The 19501-nt window shown below is 49.0% G+C and overlaps 1 protein-coding gene across 4 annotated transcripts; it reads right to left on the bottom strand.

Moving 5' to 3' along the window:
- Window positions 1-426: 426 nt before the first annotated feature.
- On the bottom strand, window positions 427-18486 carry FUT2 (fucosyltransferase 2). 4 transcript variants are annotated; one of them, XR_009536986.1, is made up of 3 exons: window positions 13950-14200; window positions 9344-10441; window positions 427-442 (listed from the first exon to the last, which is right to left on the bottom strand). XR_009536986.1 is itself a non-coding variant. In XM_060130491.1 (2 exons), the coding sequence occupies exons 1-2, from the start codon at window positions 13984-13986 to the stop codon at window positions 9405-9407; spliced, it is 1074 nt and encodes a 357-aa protein (XP_059986474.1). In that variant the 5' UTR covers window positions 13987-14200; the 3' UTR covers window positions 9285-9404. The 4 variants fall into 4 exon arrangements, 1 of the variants encoding a protein (XP_059986474.1); XR_009536987.1 differs by lacking the exons at window positions 427-442; window positions 9344-10441; window positions 13950-14200 and adding exons at window positions 4054-4614; window positions 18286-18486; XR_009536988.1 differs by lacking the exons at window positions 427-442; window positions 9344-10441 and adding an exon at window positions 4054-4614.
- Window positions 18487-19501: the final 1015 nt, after the last annotated feature.

The following is a 19501-nucleotide window of genomic DNA, read 5'->3' on the forward strand; positions in this document are numbered from 1 at the left end:
CTTATTGAAGAGGCTGTCTTTTCTCCATTGTATATTCTTACCTCCTTTATCAAAGATAAGGTGACCATATGTATAGTGGAATAACTGAGGACATGGAAAGGAGACGTGACCCATGAGCCCCCCCCCCCAGCAAACTGGGGGCTGGCGAATAAGCCAGAACTGCAAAGAGTCCTGATTGGTTTGAGCTCCCCCCCCACCCACAGCAAACCAGGGGCGTGCGAATAAGCATTGAGTGCTTTGGGCACTGATCCATGAGATGTCCTCAGTATAATCAGAATGGTGGGAACGCAAGGAAATGTCCTTGTGCTACTTCAGTATAATCAAAATAATGGTGGGAACTTTGTGCTGCTTTTGTGCTCAAGGACGAAGCATGGCATGTTTTCAAGAAAGCCCATTATTGCTTGTATAATCAATAGAAGCATATCTTGCTGCTTTGACATTTCTGAAATGTTAAGAAAACAAGTCTTAAAATGTAAACAGAGATAATGCTTTAATAAAAGCTACCACAGCAGGACAGACGGCGCTGTTTTGCCTGAGCGAGCGGCCGCCCTCTACTGCTGTGCTTCGGCACAATTCATCTCGTGTGATGAGCTTGCTTTCGGCCCTGTCATAAGATAAACTACAACACATATGTGCATGGGTTTATCTCTGGGCTTTCTATCCTGTTCCATTGATCTATATTTCTGTTTTTGTGCCAGTACCATACTGTCTTGATTACTGTAGCTTTGTAGTATAGTCTGAAGTCAGGGAACCTGATTCCTCCAGTTCCATTTTTCTTTGTCAAGATTGCTTTGGGGCTTCCCTGGTGGCACAGTGGTTAAGAATCCACCTGCCAATGCAGGGGACACGGGTTCAAGCCCTGGTCCAGGAAGATCCCATATGCCACAGAGCAACTAAGCCCTTGTGCCACAACTACTGAGCCTGTGCTCTAGAGCCCACAAGCCACAACTACTGAACCCACGTGCCACAGCTACTGAAGCCTGTGTGCCTAGAGCCTGTGTTCCTCAACAAGAGAAGCCACCACAGTGAGAAGCCTGTGCACCTCAACAAAGAGTAGCCCCTGCTTGCCGTGACTAGAGAAAGCCTGCACAGCAACGAAGACCCAATGCAGCCAAAAATAAATAAATTAAATAAATAAATTAAAAAAAAAAGATTGCTTTGGCTCTTTGGGGTCTTTTGTGTTTCCATACAAACTGTGAAATTTTTTGTTCTAGTTCTGTGGAAAATGCCATTGTTAATTTGATAGGGATTGCACTGAATCTGTAGATTGCTTTGGGCAGTATAGACATTTTCACAATGTTGATTCTTCCAATCCAAGAATATGGTATATCTCTCCAACTGTTTATATCATCTTTAATTTCTTTCATCAGTGTCTTATAGTTGTCTGCATACAGGTCTTTTGTTTCCTTAGGTAGATTTATTCCTAGGTATTTTATTCTTTTTGTTGCACTGGTAAATGGGGGTGTTTCCTTAGTTTCTCTTTCAGATTTTTCATCATTAGTGTATAGGAATGCAAGAGATTTCTATGCATTAACTTTGTATCCTGCTACTTTACCAAATTCATTGATTAGCTCTAGTAGTTTTCTGGTAGCATCTTAAGGATCCTCTATGTATAGTATCATGTCATCTTCAAACAGTGACAGTTTTACTTCTTCTTTTCTGATTTGGATTCCTTTTATTTCTTTTTCTTCTCTGATTGCTGTGGGTAAAACTTCCAAAACTATGTTGAATAATAATGGTGAGAGTGGGCAACCTTGTCTTTTTCCTGATCTTAGTGGAAATGGTTTCAGTTTTTCACCGTTGAGAATGATGTTGGCTGTGGGTTTGTCATATATGGCCTTTATTTTGCATTTATTGAAAAGCTCTTTCATTCCCCCACTGAATTGTGTTAATATCTTTGTCATAAATAAAGTGATCATATATATGTGGTCTGTTTCTGGACTCACTATTGGATTCCATTTCTCTATCTTTTATGTCGGTACCACTCTGTCGTAAGTTTACCTTTATGGTAAATCTTGAAATCTGGTAATCTCACTGGTCTCTAGCCTCAGTTCCACTATTACCTCACTGGTCCATTGTCACTGTTTGCTGGTTAATGTAGATCAAATTCATTCCTCGAGGTATATTTTTAATATATTTTTTTACAGCATAACTTTCTTATAATTGTGATACAGAATTATGCACACACACACACACACACTTTTTAAAATATTTATTTATTTATTTTAATTTTGGCTGCGTCAGATCTTAGTTGCAGCACGTGGGCTTAGTTGCCCCACGGCATGTGGGATCTTAGTTCCCTGACCAGGGATCAAACCTGAGTCCCCTGCACTGGAAGGTGGACTCCCATCCACTGGACCACCAGGGAAGTCCCTGACACACACACTTTTTAGCTCTAACTCTGGTTCACAGGAAATGCAGGGAACACAGGAACATGTTGAATGACAGAAAGAGGACTCAACCAGCCAAATGAAAATGACAAATGACTTGGTTTCATAACAAATTAATGGCTTTTTTTAAAAGAAAAGGAAGGGGATCATTATAGATTAAAAGATATTTAAGACACTTGTCAACCAAAGGCAATGGATGAAGTTTGTTTATTCTTTTTTCTTTATTCTGCTTTGCAGTAGTTATTTCCACTATTTTATCTTCCAGGTCACTTATCCGTTCTTCTGCCTCAGTTATTCTGCTATTGATCCCTTCTAGAGTATTTTTCATTTAATTTACTGTGTTGTTCATCGTTGCTTGTTTCCTCTTTAGTTCTTCTAGGTCCTTGTTAAATGTTTCTTGCATTTTGTCTATTCTATTTCCAAGATTTTGGATCATCTTTACTATCATTATTCTGAATTCTTTTTCAGGTAGACTGCCTATTTCCTCTTTATTTGTTAATAAATGATGGGTTTTTATCTTGCTCCTTCATCTGCTGTGTGTTTTTCTGTCTTCTCATTTTGTTTATCTTACTGTGTTTGGGGTCTCCTTTTTGCAGGCTGCAGGTTCGTAGTTCCCGTTGTTTTTGGTGTCTGTCCCCAGTGGCTGAGGTTGGTTTAGTGGGTTGTGTAGGCTTCCTGGTGGAGGGGACTGGTGCCTGTGTTCTGGTGGATGAGGCTGGATCTTGTCTTTCTGGTGGGCAGGTCCACGTCTGGTGGTGTGTTTTGGGGTGTCTGTGGACTTATTATGATTTTAGGCAGCCTCTCTGCTAATGGGTGGTGTTGTGTTCCTGTCTTGCTAGTTGTTTGGCATAGGGTGTCCAGCACTGTAGCTTGCTGGTCGCTGAGTGAAGCTGGGTGTTGGTGTTGAGATGGAGATCTCTGGGAGATATTCGCCGTTTGATATTACGTGGAGATGGGAAGTCTCTTGTGGACCAGTGTCCTAAAGTTGGCTCTCCCACGTCAGAGGCACAGCACTGACTCCTGGCTACAGCACCAAGAGCCTTTCATCCACACGGCTCAGAATAAAAGGGAGAAAAAGTAGAAAGAAAGAAAGAAAGAAAAAAAAAGAGGATAAAATAAAGTTATTAAAATAAAAAATAATTATTAAGAAATTTTTTTAATTTTTAAAGTAAAAACAAACAAAAAAACCGGACGGACAGAACCCTAGGACAAATGGTGAAAGCAAAGCTATACAGACAAAATCTCACACAGAAGCATACACATACTCACAAAAGGAGGAAAAGGGGAAAAAATAATATATCTTGCTCTCAAAGTCCACCTCCTCAATTAGGGGTGATTCGTTGTCTATTCATGTATTCCACAGATGCAGGGTACATCAAGTTGATTGTGGAGATTTAATCCGCTGCTCCTGAGGCTGCTGGGAGAAATTTCCCTTTCTCTTCTTTGTTCGCACAGCTCCCGGGGTTCAGTTTTGGATTGGGCCCCACCTCTGCATGTAAATCGCCGGAGGCCGTCTGTTCTTGGCTCAGACAGGACGGGGTTAAAGGAGCCGCTGACTCGGGGCTCTGGCTCACTCAGGCCGGGGGGCGGGGGGGGGGGGAGGGCACGGAGTGCGGAGCGAGCCTGCGGCGGCAGAGGCCGGCGTGACGTTGCACCAGCCTGAGGCGCGCCGTGCGTTCTCCCGGGGAAGTTGGCCCTGGATCCCGGGACCCTGGCAGTGGCGGGCTGCACAGGCTCCCCGGAAGGGAGGTGTGGATAGTAACCTGTGCTTGCACACAGGCTTCTTGGTGGCGGCAGCAGCAGCCTTAGCGTCTCATGCCCGTCTCTGGGGTCCGCGCTTTTAGCAGCGGCTCGCGCCGTCTCTGGAGCTCCTTTAAGCCGCGCTCTTAATCCCCTCTCCTCGCGCACCAGGAAACAAAGAGGGAAGAAAAAGTCTTGCCTCTTCGGCAGCTCCAGACCTTTTCCCGGACTCCCTCCCGGCTAGCCATGGCGCACTAACCCCTTCAGGCTGTGTTCACGCCGCCAACCCCAGTCCTCTCCCTGGGATCCGACCGAAGCCCGAGCCTCAGCTCCCAGCCCCGCCCGCCCCGCCGGGTGAGCAGACAAGCCTCTCGGGCTGGTGAGTGCCTGCCGGCACCGATCCTCTGCGGGAATCTCTCCGCTTTGCCCTCCGCACCCCTGTTGCTGCGCTCACCTCCGCGGCTCCCGTGAAGTTTGTTTACATCTGGATCCAAACACGGTAATAAGACATTTTTGAGACAGTCAGAAAAGTTTCAACACAGACTTCTGATAGACGATATTAACATATTATTATAAAATTGTCTTAGATATTTATGTGGTTATGTTTTTATTAATTCCTCATCCATTAGAGATACAGAATTCATGCATGGAAAAATTTGCTGTCTGAGATTTGCATAAAGTAAAAAGGGGGAAGATGAGGGGCATAGATGAAAGAAGAATGGGGACATTTTGAAATTATTGAATTGCGTGATGGGCATTTTCTACACTCTCTATTTTATGTATAAATGTTTAGTTTGTTTTTAAAGAGACTTCTACACCTGTCCAGGTGGAGATGGTTGTGACTTGGGCAGAATGGTTATGGTAAAGGAAGGAAAGAAGATCAGATTCAGGGTATATTTTCTAGGTAAAGCTGACAACTTGCTGGTGGATAAAATGTGAAAGAAAGAATCAAGGGTAAGTTTAAGTGTTTGGTTGAAGTAAATGGACAGCGCCATTTACTGACATGGGGGTGGGCAGGGGAAGGCTTGGTTGACTGAAATGAGGGGAGATGTTGTCACAGACATTTGGGGAAACTATGACTAACCGTGATGTTGTTTTAATTTAGAAGCATGTAAAATGTGCCCCCAATACATTTTTAAATGTACATGAAGAAAATAGAGAATGCTGAATTAATAAATGAACATAGAATTTCTTTTCTTTTGTTTTAAATAGCAAAACCTGGTCCAGTGACCACCACCCATTCAAGCTGTATAAAATAAGGCTGGAGGGCTTCCCTGGTGGCGCAGTGGTTGAGAGTCCGCCTGCCGATGCAGGGGACGCGGGTTCGTGCCCCGGTCCGGGAGGATCCCACATGCCGCGGAGGGGCTGGGCCCGTGAGCCATGGCCGCTGAGCTTGCGCGTCTGGAGCCTGTGCTCCGCAACGGGAGAGGCCACAACAGTGAGAGGCCCGAGTACCGCAAAAAAAAAAAAAAAAAAAAAGGCTGGAAATTTGAAAGGGGAATCCTTAAATAGAGTTACCGAGAAACCTATTAGCCTAGTAAGTACTGTGGCATCCCATTCCATGGGTACCAAGCCACAAGAAAGAGGCCCTAAGAGAACCACCCAGAGAGACTGAAGAGGCCTACAAGGGGATGTGTGGTAGTCGTTAGAGCCATGCATAAATCTGGGGCATGAGGGCAGGTTGCTCTTGCTTGCCCTCTGTGAAATAAAATTCATGTATTACGGCAAGATGAGAAAAATTTAAACATAAAGATTCTTCTCTGCCCTTTGGCCTCTCCTCTCCCCGCACTGTGCATTGTGTGTCTGCATTACCCATTGACAAACTCCCCCTCCCCCATGGGCAGGAGTCATAAAGAGCAACATTCTCCTAGCACTAACAAGACAACTCCTTAAAAGATAACATTCCTGGGCTTCCCTGGTGGCGCAGTGCTTGAGAGTCCGCCTGCCGATGCAGGGGACACGGGTTCCCCGGTCCGGGAAGATCCCACGTGCCGCGGAGTGGCTGGGCCCGTGAGCCATGGCCGCTGAGCCTGCGCGTCCGGAGCCTGTGCTCCGCAACGGGAGAGGCCACAACAGTGAGAGGCCCGCGTACCGCAAAAAAAAAAAAAAAGATAACATTCCTTCTTGATCTCGTAAGGCGTCACATGACCCACCAGGATGACGCTTAGATCTGGATTATGGAAACTGTCAATAACACATCATTTGATGTACAGCCCTCTGTCTCAAAAAAACTTATATAACTGTGCCTTGATTTCTAACCGGTGGAACAGTTCTCAGAGCTTTCTGAGATGCTCTTCCCTGGTTATAATCCTCAAATTTGGCCCAAATAAAATTTTCCATTTCTTTCTTAGGTCCACTGATTAAGTTTTCGTCGACACCTCTTTGAAATTGGGTATGACCACATGACTTTCTTCAGTCACTGAAATGTGAGTGGCAAACCTTTTTTTCCTCTGTACCCATTTTTGGAGCTTCCTCCCAATTTTTTTTCTTTTTTTTTTGCCACACCGTTCATCATGTGGGATCTTAGTTCCCCCACCAGGGATGCAACCCGTGCCCCCTGCAGTGGAAGCGTGGAGTCTTAACCACTGGACCACCAGGGAAGTCCCAGCATCTTCCCAATTCTTAGGGTATTCTTTCATTACCTTTTCTTGAATCAGCTCCCTTACAAATATGGTGGCCGTGCTTGTATTAGGTGACCCACCCCCATGACCTCATGGTGGATGAGTCAATGGATATCAATCCGATTGAGCCCATCAGATTATCTTTTTCAGGAATGTCAAACTGTGGCAGAGAGACACTAGGAGTTTCTGTTGGGCCCTTGAAATGAGACTTCTATTTCACCATTACCTCCGTGGTCCACCATCTCTGCATGCTGGAAGTGTTACAGTAGCCTTCTCACTGGTCTCTTTGTCTCCATCCTTGCCCTTACAGCCCTCTCTCCACATAGCAGCCAGATATGTCCACACAGCAAATCAGATCATATCACTCCCCTAATTAAATTAAAGCCCTCTGATGGCTTCCCATCGGTCTTAGAATAAAACCCAAAGTCCTCATCATGGTCGACAAGGCATTTCATGGTCCCACCCTGCTAACTTCTCCACCTATATCTGTCTCCATGTGCTCCAGTCACACTGGTCTCATTTCACTCTCATGTATAACTAGACTACCGCCCCGCCCCGCCCCAGGACCTTTGCACGTGGGATCTCAAGTCAGGTGAGGATATGCATGTTGGCCTCCTTCATGCCAAAGTCATAAAAGATTTTGCAAATGCATAACTAATCTATTTAGTTTGTTATCCAGTTATTTATGGCTGCCTAACAGATTATCCCCAAACTTAGTGGCACAAAACAATCAGAGTGCTGTGCTCACAGAATCTGTGAATCAGGAATATGGCTTGTCTCTGCAACATGTTGTCGGGAACCTCGGCTGGATCACTCTAAACGCTAGGTTGACTGGAACAACTGTGGAATCATCTGGAGGCTTCTACACTCACATGTCTGATGTGTGGGCTGGGATGACTTGAAGCTGGCCTCAGCTAAGACTGTTCCTCTGTGGCCTCTCACTGAGTTTGGGCCTCCTCACAGCATGGTCGCTTCAGGTGGCTGGACTTCTTACATGAGGATGACGACTGAGGACTCCAAGAGTAAGTGTTTCAGCAAACAGCTTGAAAGCCATGTTGTGAGGGAGTCCAAGCTATCCTGTCTTGCAGGATATTCCAAATGAGCGCCACTAAGTGCACCCAGCCAACGTTGCACTGGAGCAGAGAATCACCCAGCTGACCCACAGACTGGTGGGAAAGAGTGAATTGCTGTCACTTGAAGCCACTATGTTTTGTTAACGCAGTCCCTGAGAGCAGGGATCATGTTAGGTTCATCACTACAGGTATTTACTAAAAGAATGAATAGACTCTCGTCAAGTTCATTGAGCCATGCTGGTCTCTGAGTTCTCAACAATAATCGTCGTGGTCCCCAGAAGCCAGAGTTGCAGAGGTGGGGCACAAGGTCTTGGATTCACACCAACTACTAGCCAATATGGCTCTCTTGTAAAAACTGGGCAAAAGGTCCCCACTCTGGAGGGACTAATTAGAAAAAAGTGAGCCCTCTGGGTGGACACAGTCCCAGGGACACATGGCTTGGAGAGCAGACTGTAGGCTCTAGTTAAGCCCCACTTGCCTCCTTGTCTAGGGACCTTTGTGTAGTGACCAACTTGCACGATAATCCAGGGCTTCCCTGTTTTGCACCCTACAGACATTCCTCCCTTCTTCCTTGGTAAGAGCACCCCAATTTTCTTACTGCAAGCCACCATGTCCTTCAGAGGAAGCTGATCAACTCCCCAGCTGCAGGGGGCAAAGATTTATTGATCTGAAGCTAAGTCAATCCCAGGCTCTCATTCACCATGCCTTACAAGGGGTCAGGGGATATGTGACACAGTTCTGGTCAATGAGACATGGGACCAGTTGCTGGAGGATTTGGAAGGTTTCCCACACTCTTCAGAAGGGACCTGAGATAAGAACAAACCTCTTTTTGCTGCCTGGGGAAAAGGATATCTGTGTGACACCTGAGTAGGTGGCAGCTTCCTTGGGACCACGGGGAGCACGTGGGAGCTGATTTAAGAGATTATGGCAGCTCAACAAGATGGACAGAACTGGGGTCTTTTTTTTTTTTGACTTATTTTTATTAAAAAAATATTTATTTTATTTATTTATTTTTGGCTGCTTTAGGTCTTCGTTGCTGTGCGCGGGCTTTCTGTGGTTGCGGTGAGCAGGGGCTACTCTTTGCTGTCATGCGTGGGCTTCTCATTGCGGTGGCTTCTTGTTGCGGAGCACGGACTCTAGGCGCGCAGGCTTCAGTAGTTGTGGTGCACAGGCTCAGTAGTTGTGGCTCACGGGCTCTAGAGCACAAGCTCAGTAGTTGTGGTGCACTGGCTTAGCTGCTCCAGCAGCATGTGGGATTTTCCTGGACCAGGGCTTGAACCCATGTCCCCTGCATTGGTAGGCAGACCCCTAACCACTGCGCCACCAGGGAAGTCCCAGAACTGGGGTCTGGTTGAGCTGCTAAATTAACCCTGGAGATGTGCCACCTCTGGTCCTGTTGTGTGAGACACATGAACATGTTATTTAAACAAGTTAGTTGGGACTTCTGTTACTTGCAGCCTGAAGCATTATGGTACAAGAGGGCAGTGTTCTGGAACATGTAATAATGTGCTTCTCATACCTTGGAACAGATCTTGGGGGATCCAGAAGAGGGGAATGGAGTGCTGATGGACCAGCTAACATCAGTGCTTGAGGAGTGGGGACAGGTCTGCCGCGATCCCAGTCCAATCTGGCAGGAAGGCTGCCTCTGGCTTAAAGACTTTGAGGAAGGGAGAGTCTGGGAGGGTATAATTGGCCAGGTAGATGGTCTCTCCACCTGCGAGGTAGGCGGCCCAGATCCCAAACGTCCCAATGGTCATGATGGTGTGATTACATTGCGTGAGCAATGCAAAGTCCTTGGCGGGTGAGCCCTCAATGCCATTGCCGGCAAAGACCACATCCCCACGGGAAGCCTCAATGTTTTCCCGACACCAGGCCATGCCGTTGCTGGTGACCACGAAGATGGGGGAGCGGTAGCGAGCCCGGAACCAGTCCAGGGCCTGCTGCAGGTAGCCCCGGTCGGCCACCACGCCCTTCCACACGTTGGGCATAACGTGGACGTAGTCCCCCCGGCGCACGTGGACCCCTATGTAGGTGCTCGGCCGGCTCCCATTCACCTGCAGACCCCGCAGAAAATTCTGGGCCTCCTCACGCACGTGGTCGTGCAGGGTGAACTCCTGGAGGATCTCGGCGCGGACGTGGTGGTAGAAGGTCCAAGAGCAGGGGTAGCCGGTGAGGCGCACATACTCTCCCGGGATGTGTCGGTACCGCTCTTCCATCCAGTCGTTCAGGGGGTAGTTCTGCCAGGGGATCCTGCTGGCCGTGGTGTCGTGCAGGACGGGGAGGGTAATTCTGAAGATGGGGGCCAGCGTGCTGTGCATCTGGGGCGAGATGAAGGCCGGCCGCCCATTCATCTTGGCCAGGGCGAACAGGGTGGCGTACTCCCCCATCTGGTTCCCCAGGCGGCCTATGGCATTGATCGTCCACATGCCCTTTGGCCGGGGGCTCCGCTGGGGGCTCGAGGGAGATTCCTCGGTTGCTGGCTCCAGTGTCTGTAACTCCCATGTGGGCTGAATCTTCACTAGCCTCTGCTGAAGGTGAAATACGGTGGAAGCCGTGAAGACAAAGAGGATGAAGGGGGCCGTGGGGAAGAAGAAAGGTGCCTGTGTGCTGAGCATGGCTGTTAGGAGAGGGAGAGCAGGAAACGGTTAGCTCAGGGGACGGAGGCCCTGGGCTAGTGCATGAAGCTGGCGGCGCAGTTGTCCAGGCAGACATTGCGTGGACGTATGTACGTGTGGGTCTGCTTTGCATGTGCATGGAAATGAGTGTGAATACTCGGGTTACATGTATGCAGGTACAGCTCTGGAGTGTGTGTTATATGGCTGTGTCTCCACTGGACTCATGTGCATGTTTACATGTGTATATAGACACCCATGGCATGTGCGTTGTATGAGTAGATATGGGTATTTATATGCTGTGTACGTATGTGAGTGTGGAATTGTGTGCAGGTGAATGGACATGTGTACATTGTATTGTACGGTTGTGTATATATAGGCGGTTGTGTGTATACCTGATTCTATTGCACTTCGCAGATACTGCATTCTTTACAAATTGAAGGTTTGTGGCAAGCCTGCATTTTCAGATGATGGTTAGCATTTTTTAGCAATCAGGCGTTTTTTAAAATTTTTATTTCACACATAAAGTATGCAGATCTTAAGTGTCTAGACTGATGAAGTTGTTTTCTTCTTCTTTTTTTTTTTTATCTTTTGGCCACAGCGCATGGCATGTGGGATCTTACTTCCCCCACCAGGGATGGAACCTGCGCCCCCTGCAGTGGCAACACAGTCTTAACCACTGGACCATCAGGGAAGTCCTGCATCCAGGTATTTTGTTGTTGTTTTTGTTTTTTTAACTCTAATACAGTATTTATTTTTCATTCACCAGGTCTTTTTTTTTTAAATCAGGTGTTTTTAATTAAGGTATGTACATTGGATTTTTTTAGATATAAAGCTATTGCACATTTAATAGACTACAGTACAGGGTAAACACAACTTTTATATGCACTGGGAAACCAAAAAAAATTGTGTGACTTTGTTGTAATATTCGCTGTATTGTGGTGGTCTGAAACCAAACTCAAAATATCTCTGAGTGATAATTGTATTGTGTACATATAGGGGTGTGTACTACATATATGGTGTGCAGGTGACGGTGCACAAATAGCATGTGTGTATACGTGACACTATGCATACATTACGTGTATACACATTGTATGTTGAAATGTGGGTGTTTATAGACTGTAAGTATACATGTGTGGCTGTCTATATATAATGAGTTCAAGTGTACGAACCTACTATTTACTGGGGATCCAGTTTCTTTTTTTTTTTATAAATTTATTTATTTGTTTTTATTTTTTTGGCTGTGTTGGGTCTTCGTTGCCGTGCACAGGCTTTCCCTAGTTGCAGCGAGCGGGGGCTACTCTTTGCGGTGCGCGGGCTTCTCATTGCGGTGGCTTCTCTTGTTGTGGAGCACGGGCTCTAGGCTCGCGGGCTTCAGTAGTTGTGGCACACAGGCTCAGTAGTTGTGGCGCTCCGGCTTAGTTGCTCTGTGGCATGTGGGCTCTTCCCAGACCAGGGATTGAACCCGTGTCCCCTGCATTGGCAGACGGATTCTCCACCACTGCGCCACCAGGGAAGTCCGGGATCCAGTTTCTAGAGATGTCCATCTCTGCATGCCCTGCCTATATATATCCCCTTTGATGGGAAATTGCCCTGCTCATCAAGAGCTTGACCTGTCCACCCTCCCGGCCAGAGATGACTGAACTTGAGATAGATGCCTGGCTCCACAGTGGCTTCTCCTTTCCTTGGTTAAGGTCTTGACAAGTGTAGGCTGGCTCTAAAAGACGAGTTGGCCAATTCACTCTTTTATTAAAAGGCTCAGAAGGCAGTTGGTAGGTGAGAGTTTTTTCCTCCTGAGGCCATTCGGGTGTCCAACAATTCAAGTCAAATCTGACACTGTCTTCCTGGACTTTAGTATCAGATCCCACAAGTGAAACAGTTCAGCTCCAGAAGACTGCCTCCAACCTCAGACACCAGTCACAAGTCCAGGGCCATTCATACTCTGACTGACCAGTCATAGATCGGGGATTCCCATGACCAGGAAACTACCAGGCTTGATAATTTGCTAGAATGGCTCACAGAACTCAGGAAGACACTTTACTTATGTTTACTAGTTAATTATAAGGGAGACAAATGAGTAGTCAGAAGAGGCCCACAGGAGGTCCAGAGGGTCTGAGCACAGGGCTTCTGTCCCCTTGGATTTGGGGTAGAACACCCTCCTAGCTCACGTTTGCTAACTCAGAGGCTTCCTGAAACCCACTGTTTAGGGGTTTTGTGGAGGTATCATTATGTAGGTGCGATTGATTAAATCATTTGGCCACTGGTGATTTGCTCAATCTCTGGTCCGTCTCCCCTCCTCAGAGCTGAAACGGGCCAATCCTCTAATGAAGGCTTAGTCTTTCTGCTGACCAGCTGCCATCCTGAAGCCATCTAGAGGCCTGGCAACAGTTGCCTCATCAAGTCCTATCACTTATCAATGAGAAAATGCCAAGGATATTAGGTGTTATGTGCCAGGAACTGGGGACAAAGACCGAAGATCATTCTGTGACACCACAGCAGGTAATCTTGAAAGGGAGAGTAGGGGTAGGTGTGGCTGGGACATAACAGTGCAGGCTGAAGCAGAGGAAGCCAGTAACCAGAAGATACCTGAAGAGATGTGCAGACACCTCAAAGGAACTTCAACTACTGATCAAGAAATCCCAGAAAATCTGCTTATATTTGAACGATACAACCTGTTCCTTTCAACTCTGGTTACAACAGAAGCTAGTTCCAGGAGTTAGGGTGGTTGCATAGAACAGGCCTCCTGAAAACACATGGAACTCACTATGGTATTGAGACAGGAGGGAAGGGGGCAGGGCACACCCTTAAAGAATGACACAGCCATTGAGAAAAACAGGGTGTGACAAAAACTGGTTAGGGGCTTCCCTGGTGGCGCAGTGGTTGAGAGTCCGCCTGCCGATGCAGGGGACATGGGTTCATGCCCCGGTCCGGGAAGATCCCACATGCTGCGGAGAGGCTGGGCCCGTGAGCCGTGACCGCTGAGCCTGTGCGTCTGGAGCCTGTGCTCCGCAACGGGAGAGGCCACAGCAGTGAGAGGCCTGCATACCGCAAAAAACAAAACAAAACAAAACAAAAACAAAAAAACTGGTTAGAACCAGTTAGGTCCAAGATGGCGGAAGATTCAACTTCCAGTAGACCCTGAGCCTTATTCTATGCTCATCGTAATACATTAGCATATGCTAAATGACACACCCACAGGGGCCACGACAGTTCCGAGGCTGACCATAAGAGCCCAAACAGCGGGCGATGGTCCAGTTCCTAGAACTCTCTGTCCCTTCTCCAAAATAGGTGGAATAATCCTCCCACTTCTTAGCCTGTGAAATTTCCCAGCCCATAAAAACTAACCACCCCATATCTTGGGGCCACTCGCACCTTCTGAGATGGTCTGCATTCTGCCTATGGAATGTGTATCTCTCTAAATAAACTTGCTTTCACTTTACTATGGCCTGCTCTTGAATTCTTTCCTGTGCAAAGCCAAGGACCCTCACTTGGTGGCCCGTCCCAGAGACTCACCCGAGACCTGGGACGTGACAATCCTCTCACACCACATTCTCCTGCGACATCGTTATAGGAAGTCCAGGGCACTGAGGATTCCCCATCTTTGGTCATAAATCTTGACGCGGTGGTTTGTAGAGTGAAGCAGTTAATTAAGCTATTGGCTGAGATTGTTTAGAACAAATCAAAGGCCCCGAAAGGATGAGGTTGCAGAGCACAAGTAACGAAAAGCAGGAAATGAATTGGTTCTGACTCCCCATTACGTGGCTAGAAGGCAGCAAGGAAAAGCAGAAGAATCCTTACTTAATGTCATCACAGTTAACACCTTACTGTTGCTAAGACCCCATCTAGACATGATTGAGGGGCTTTGTCCTTCTGCAGTCTAGGCTGGACCAACACATGTCGCCGCAGGGAAAGTCCAGGTCTGGCCACTGACTCAGCAAGCTTGGACTCTGAGTGAATGGGAATGCCGATATCTGGGAGGAGTCCCAGGAAAGATGGCTTTCTGTTCTCTCAGCTCTTCCAAAGACTTCCCCCCTCCTTCTCTGTGAATATGAGGTTCCCACCCAGGTTAAAAAAAAAACCCTTCCTCCTGAGCAGGCTTTAATCGCAGCATATCCTGGAAGCTCTGCACCAAAGTAGGTTACAGATAAAGGTTTCTGTTTGGTTTGGTCTAGAGCTCGTGTTCCTGGTCAAACTGTTGAACCAAATGGCCATTAAGAAGGGAACCCTGGGGCTACATCCAGCTAGCTGTGACCTGATTGAAGCTGGGAAGCTTCCAGAAGCTATGCCGGTGTGGTCCTTTAGGGTTCATTATGGTTGAGAAAAGTTAGCACGAGACCTAAGGTAGCAACATCCCTGCTTCTGATCTATAAGCCTCCGAAACCCTCCGAGTCCATTAAGATCACAGGAGGGTTCTCTTTCCAGAAGAGACTCAGCCTTGACAACTAGATGCCTGGATTTGAATTGAACCAACTCAGCTGGGGGTGTGGGACCTTTGGGTGCCCCCAGGTGTTGGACACAACCAGAAATAGACTTCTGGGTGGTACAACCTCCTCTAGCCCCTTCCGCATTGAAAGGAAGGAGCCAGGGAGGCTGGGTTTGGTGAATAAGGTTTATTTCAAAGCTCAGTTTTGGTTCACGAAAGTCTCAGCCTTATTGAGCACAAGCTCCAGATAAGGCCGCTTTCTCAAGGCCACCGAAAGTGAAGCCTCCACTCACTCAGCCCTGCATGGAATGTACTTGACTCGGGGACTTGGAGAGGACAGCACTTTCATTCGGGTCCAGATCCCCACAGGATTCCTCAGACTCTGCCCCTGACGGGGGAGAGGAACCCTCTGAGGACCGGAAAGCTGGAGGAAGGAAGAGAGAGCATCGAGGGAGGAGGAGGAAAGCTCCTTGTGGAGTGGCCTCTGCCTGCTCCCCACCACGGTTTTCTCTTCCTTCCTCCAGCTTGAAGGGCAAGGAGAAGGCTTGGAGCCTCTGTCTGGCTCCAGATTTGCCGAGCTCGGGACATGGAACAACGGGGGCCAAGGGGGATGCTTGTAGGAAGGCAGAAGGATGGAGGGAAGGAAGGGAGAGAGAGAAGGAAGGAAGGGAGAGAGAGAGATGGGAAAAGACAGGAAAAGAGAAAGGGAAGTAGAAAGAAATGGAGAAAAAGACAGGGACAGAGAGAGACAAAAAGAGACTGAGACAGAGAAAGATGGAGGCAGGGAAAGAGAAACACAGAAAGAAACAGAGACAGGAATAGAATGACAACAGAAGAGACAGAGGGAGAGGCAGAGAGGGAGAGAGAAAAAGGCCGCCGGGCAGGATGGATCTTCCTCGACTGGGTCCCACCTCCAGCCCCTGCTCTGCCCCAACTCTCTCTCTCTCTCTAGGTCAGTCCCTTTCGAGATCTCTCAGTCTCAGTGTCTTTATTACACACTTCCTCCTGTGAAGGAAGGGACAGTGTCCATCTTGTCCCCTGTGTGTCCCTTACAGCCCTCGGAAGCTGGGCTCAGCTCATAGCAGGAGCTCAGGAAATACACGCGGTAAGAATGCAGTCCCTGTCTGGCCCCATTTTTTTTTTTCTCCCTCCTTAGTGAGTCTCTGCCAGCATCTCCCTGCCTCATTCATTTTCCTATATCCCCCCCTTGTTTTTTTTGGTCTCCATTTCCCAGCACCTAGTAGGTTAAAAAAAAATGAATATTAAAAGCACAGACCTTTACAATCAAACCTCTTCAATTCTGGACCGGCAGCGGGTGTCCCTGAATGTTCCTTCAAAATTTGTTTACAGCAGACAGAAAGACCAGGTAAAAGGAAATGCAGAATGTTCTAGAACAATGTCTCTCAGTCTACCTGGTTGCTTCTCCCCTCCCCACCCAGGAAGGGGGATTGGCCACTGCTGAGGAGCCTCACTGGCCTCCAGAACTCGACCCCATGACCTTGGCCGAGGCTTCGGGGAGAAGAGGAAGAGGTGGGGAGAGCCTCACAGGGTGAAACCCAGTGTCTGGGAGTAGGGGGCCACGCTGCGAGGTTTTGAAAGATTTAGGTTTGGAGAGAAGCTCTGTGGGGTGTGGCAAGAGTCTCTGATTAGCTGTGTGACCTTGACCAAGGGCCTCTCAGTGTCGTCATCCAAAAAGTGGGGATAATATAATATAATAACGGCACCTCTCTGCAGGGCTGTGGACCACACGGGCTGTTCCTTTCATCTGGAGCGGGGTTAATACCCCAAACTCACATTTATGTCGGGCTCGAACCAAACGTCCTGTCTGCTGTCGTCGTACTCCCCTTCCTCCTACTTCAGTTATCTTGCTGAATTTTAACAACAATCTTGCGATCATAAACACATCAATTTAAAAGCTAAGGAAACTGGGGCTCAGAGACCGGTCACAGAGCGGGTGAGTGGCAGGTTTGGGGAAAGGCCAGGGCTGCGGGGGGGTGGGGGGGAGGAGACCTGGAAATCGGCACCTCCTGACATCGTCGGGGTCATTGGAGGTGAGCTCTTGGGGAAAGCCGACAGCTGCAGTCAGAATTTAAGGCTGCACAGCTTCTGACAAAGGGGAGGAGTCTGCCTTTCCCTTCAGTCCTCTGAGGTCAGGAAGTCCATCTCCTTACCTGCCCTCAGTCCTTCCAGCTGCATCACACCCTTCAGGGAGGGGTAAGAGGAGGAGTCAAGATCCCTCGCTCCCCCCCCCCCCCGGTCCTCTGGGAGTCATCGCGTGAGGGGTTGCCCTAACTTGGCAGGGGGATTCTGCCTCCAAGTCCCTCAGAAAAGTGGGGCCACCCAAATCTGCTGATAGCTTCTTTTAGACTTTCTCGTTCTCGTCCACTTCCCTCTGTCCCAGGCCTGGCCTCATCCCCTCCCCTCTTGGAGTCTGGCCGGAGCCTCCGTGCCTCCCCTCCCCCCGCCATCTGTCCCCACATGAGAGCTCACCCTACCGGCTCCTCAGCTCAAAACCCCGACTCTCCCCAACCTGAAACCCAGTCCCATCACACCCTGTAATTTGCGTGTCCGATTCCTTGAGCTCAGTCCCTGCCCAGCTGCAGGATCCCCTCCACACCCACGCTGCCGGGCACGGGCAGCTTTGCCCTGTCCATCCCTGTCACCGAAATTCACCCTATAATCACAACGCTGAGGAAGAGCTTAAGACAACAACGTGAGGCTACCACTTTGAAATCCCCAGCGTTCTGCTCGGCCTAGAATGGAAACGGTGACTTAGGATAGAATCCAGGGAGTCAGGGATCCGCTCACCTCCCCGGCGGGGGGCTTGCCTGGGGCTGGAGCCTGCAGCCCGGACTCTCTGACCAGGGTCCTGCCGTCCGTCTCTCAGGGGTCGGCGAGCAGCCTACCGTGTGGGACCAGCACCCAGTTACTGCGGGCCCCATCCTGGCCTTTCGTTCTCAGTTTGCCTCGGTTCCGGGGAACCGGGTGACGGGAGGGAGGGAGGGAGCTGGTGGCCTTCGGTGGGGCAGGGGAGAGGGGTGGTGACAGAGGGGATGGGGGTGAGGTCAAGTAATAGATTTGCCAGGAAGGAAGGTGATGGGAGGCCGAGGAGGGCGGCTGGCTTGGGGGCTGACGGAGAGGTCAGGTGGCCAGTGTGCTGGGGGGCAGAGGCGGTGGGCGCCTGGGCTGGGAGGGATGGACCCTCTGCTTCCGGAGACGCCCCGGCGAACTGAGTCTCCACTTGCCGCTGAATCCCTGGGATCAAGTCTCTTCCCAGCTCTCTGTGGTATGTGTGTGTGTGTGTGTGTGTGTGTGTGTGTGCGCGCGCGTGCGTGCGTGCGTGTGTGTGTGTGTGTGTGTGTGTGTGTGTGTGTAAACACAAGTGTGCTGCAGGTGCAGGGAGAACTCCCAGTCGCCATCTCTCACCTGGTTCTGGCTGGACGACAAAGTGGCTCCGCGAGCAGCTCAGTGCATTCTGTTCCCTCGGGTTGACTTCTCGATCAGAATCTCCCGAACCTTCCAGCACCTGTGGCCGAAACCCGCCCAGGATCTACCCGGAGCCTGAGGGAGGCGGGAGCTGGAGCCAGGTGAGCCCGGAGCCCCTCCCTCTTCCCTGGGCGCTACCAGGACGCTGGCCCGGAAGGCTGCCTGAAGGAGGGGGAACAAAGTTCTGCTGGGCCCGGCTCTTCCCGGCTCAGTCGTCTCAGCGTCCTACATTTATTTAGCTTGGCAAACAACTGTTAGCACTTACCTGGCCAACCAAACTCATCCCATCTTCACAATTCCTTGAGAGGGGCACCCTCTCATGGTACAGAGAGGAAAACCGAGACACAGAGAGGCGAAGTAACTTGCCCAAGGCCACATGGCTAGAGAGTTGCAGAAGCTGGAATATGAAACCAGGCAGGACGGAATCTTGGAAAACACTTGGCAAGTAGCAACGCTTCTCAGTTTCCCTTATTTCAACAAAGATTCCCTTAGGAAATGACCGTTTTGCATCTCTTAATGGTATGTTATGGGTCCAGGTGTGAGCAAGCATTTTGCAGGAAACTACCCTCAGCCCCTTTCCCTCTCACTTTACTTATTTATTTTAATTTATCTATTTTTTAAATTTATTTTTGGTGGTGTTGGGTCTTCGTTGCTGTGCGCGGGCTTTCTCTAGTTGCAGCGAGCAGGGGGCTACTCTTCGTTGCGGTGCGAAGGCTTCTCATTGTGGTGGCTTCCCTTGTTGCTGAGCACCAGCTCTAGGCGCGCGGGCTTCACTAATTGTGGCGCACGGGCTTCAGTAGTTGTGGCTCGCGGGTTCTAGAGCACAGGCTCAGTAGTTGTGGCACACGGGCTTAGTAGCCCCGCGGCACGTGGGATCTTCCCGGGCCAGGGCTCGAACCCGTGACCCCTGCATTGGCAGGCGGATTCTTAACCACTGCGCCACCAGCGAAGCCCTTCCCTGTCACTTTAGCAAAGCTATATTATAATTAATTTTTAAACTCAGGCATCCTCATGCTCAACTCATCTCCAGCCCAAGTACACCTTTCACATCTTTTAATCGCATAATACCCTGCCTAACTTGTTGGTTCTTTCCGTGGATCAAAGAAGTAGAAATGAAGAATTAACAGATGACCAGATCTCTCCCCTAGCTTCCCCT

Source organism: Lagenorhynchus albirostris, chromosome 19 (genome assembly GCF_949774975.1).
Source record: "Lagenorhynchus albirostris chromosome 19, mLagAlb1.1, whole genome shotgun sequence".
Lineage (NCBI taxonomy): Eukaryota > Metazoa > Chordata > Mammalia > Artiodactyla > Delphinidae > Lagenorhynchus > Lagenorhynchus albirostris.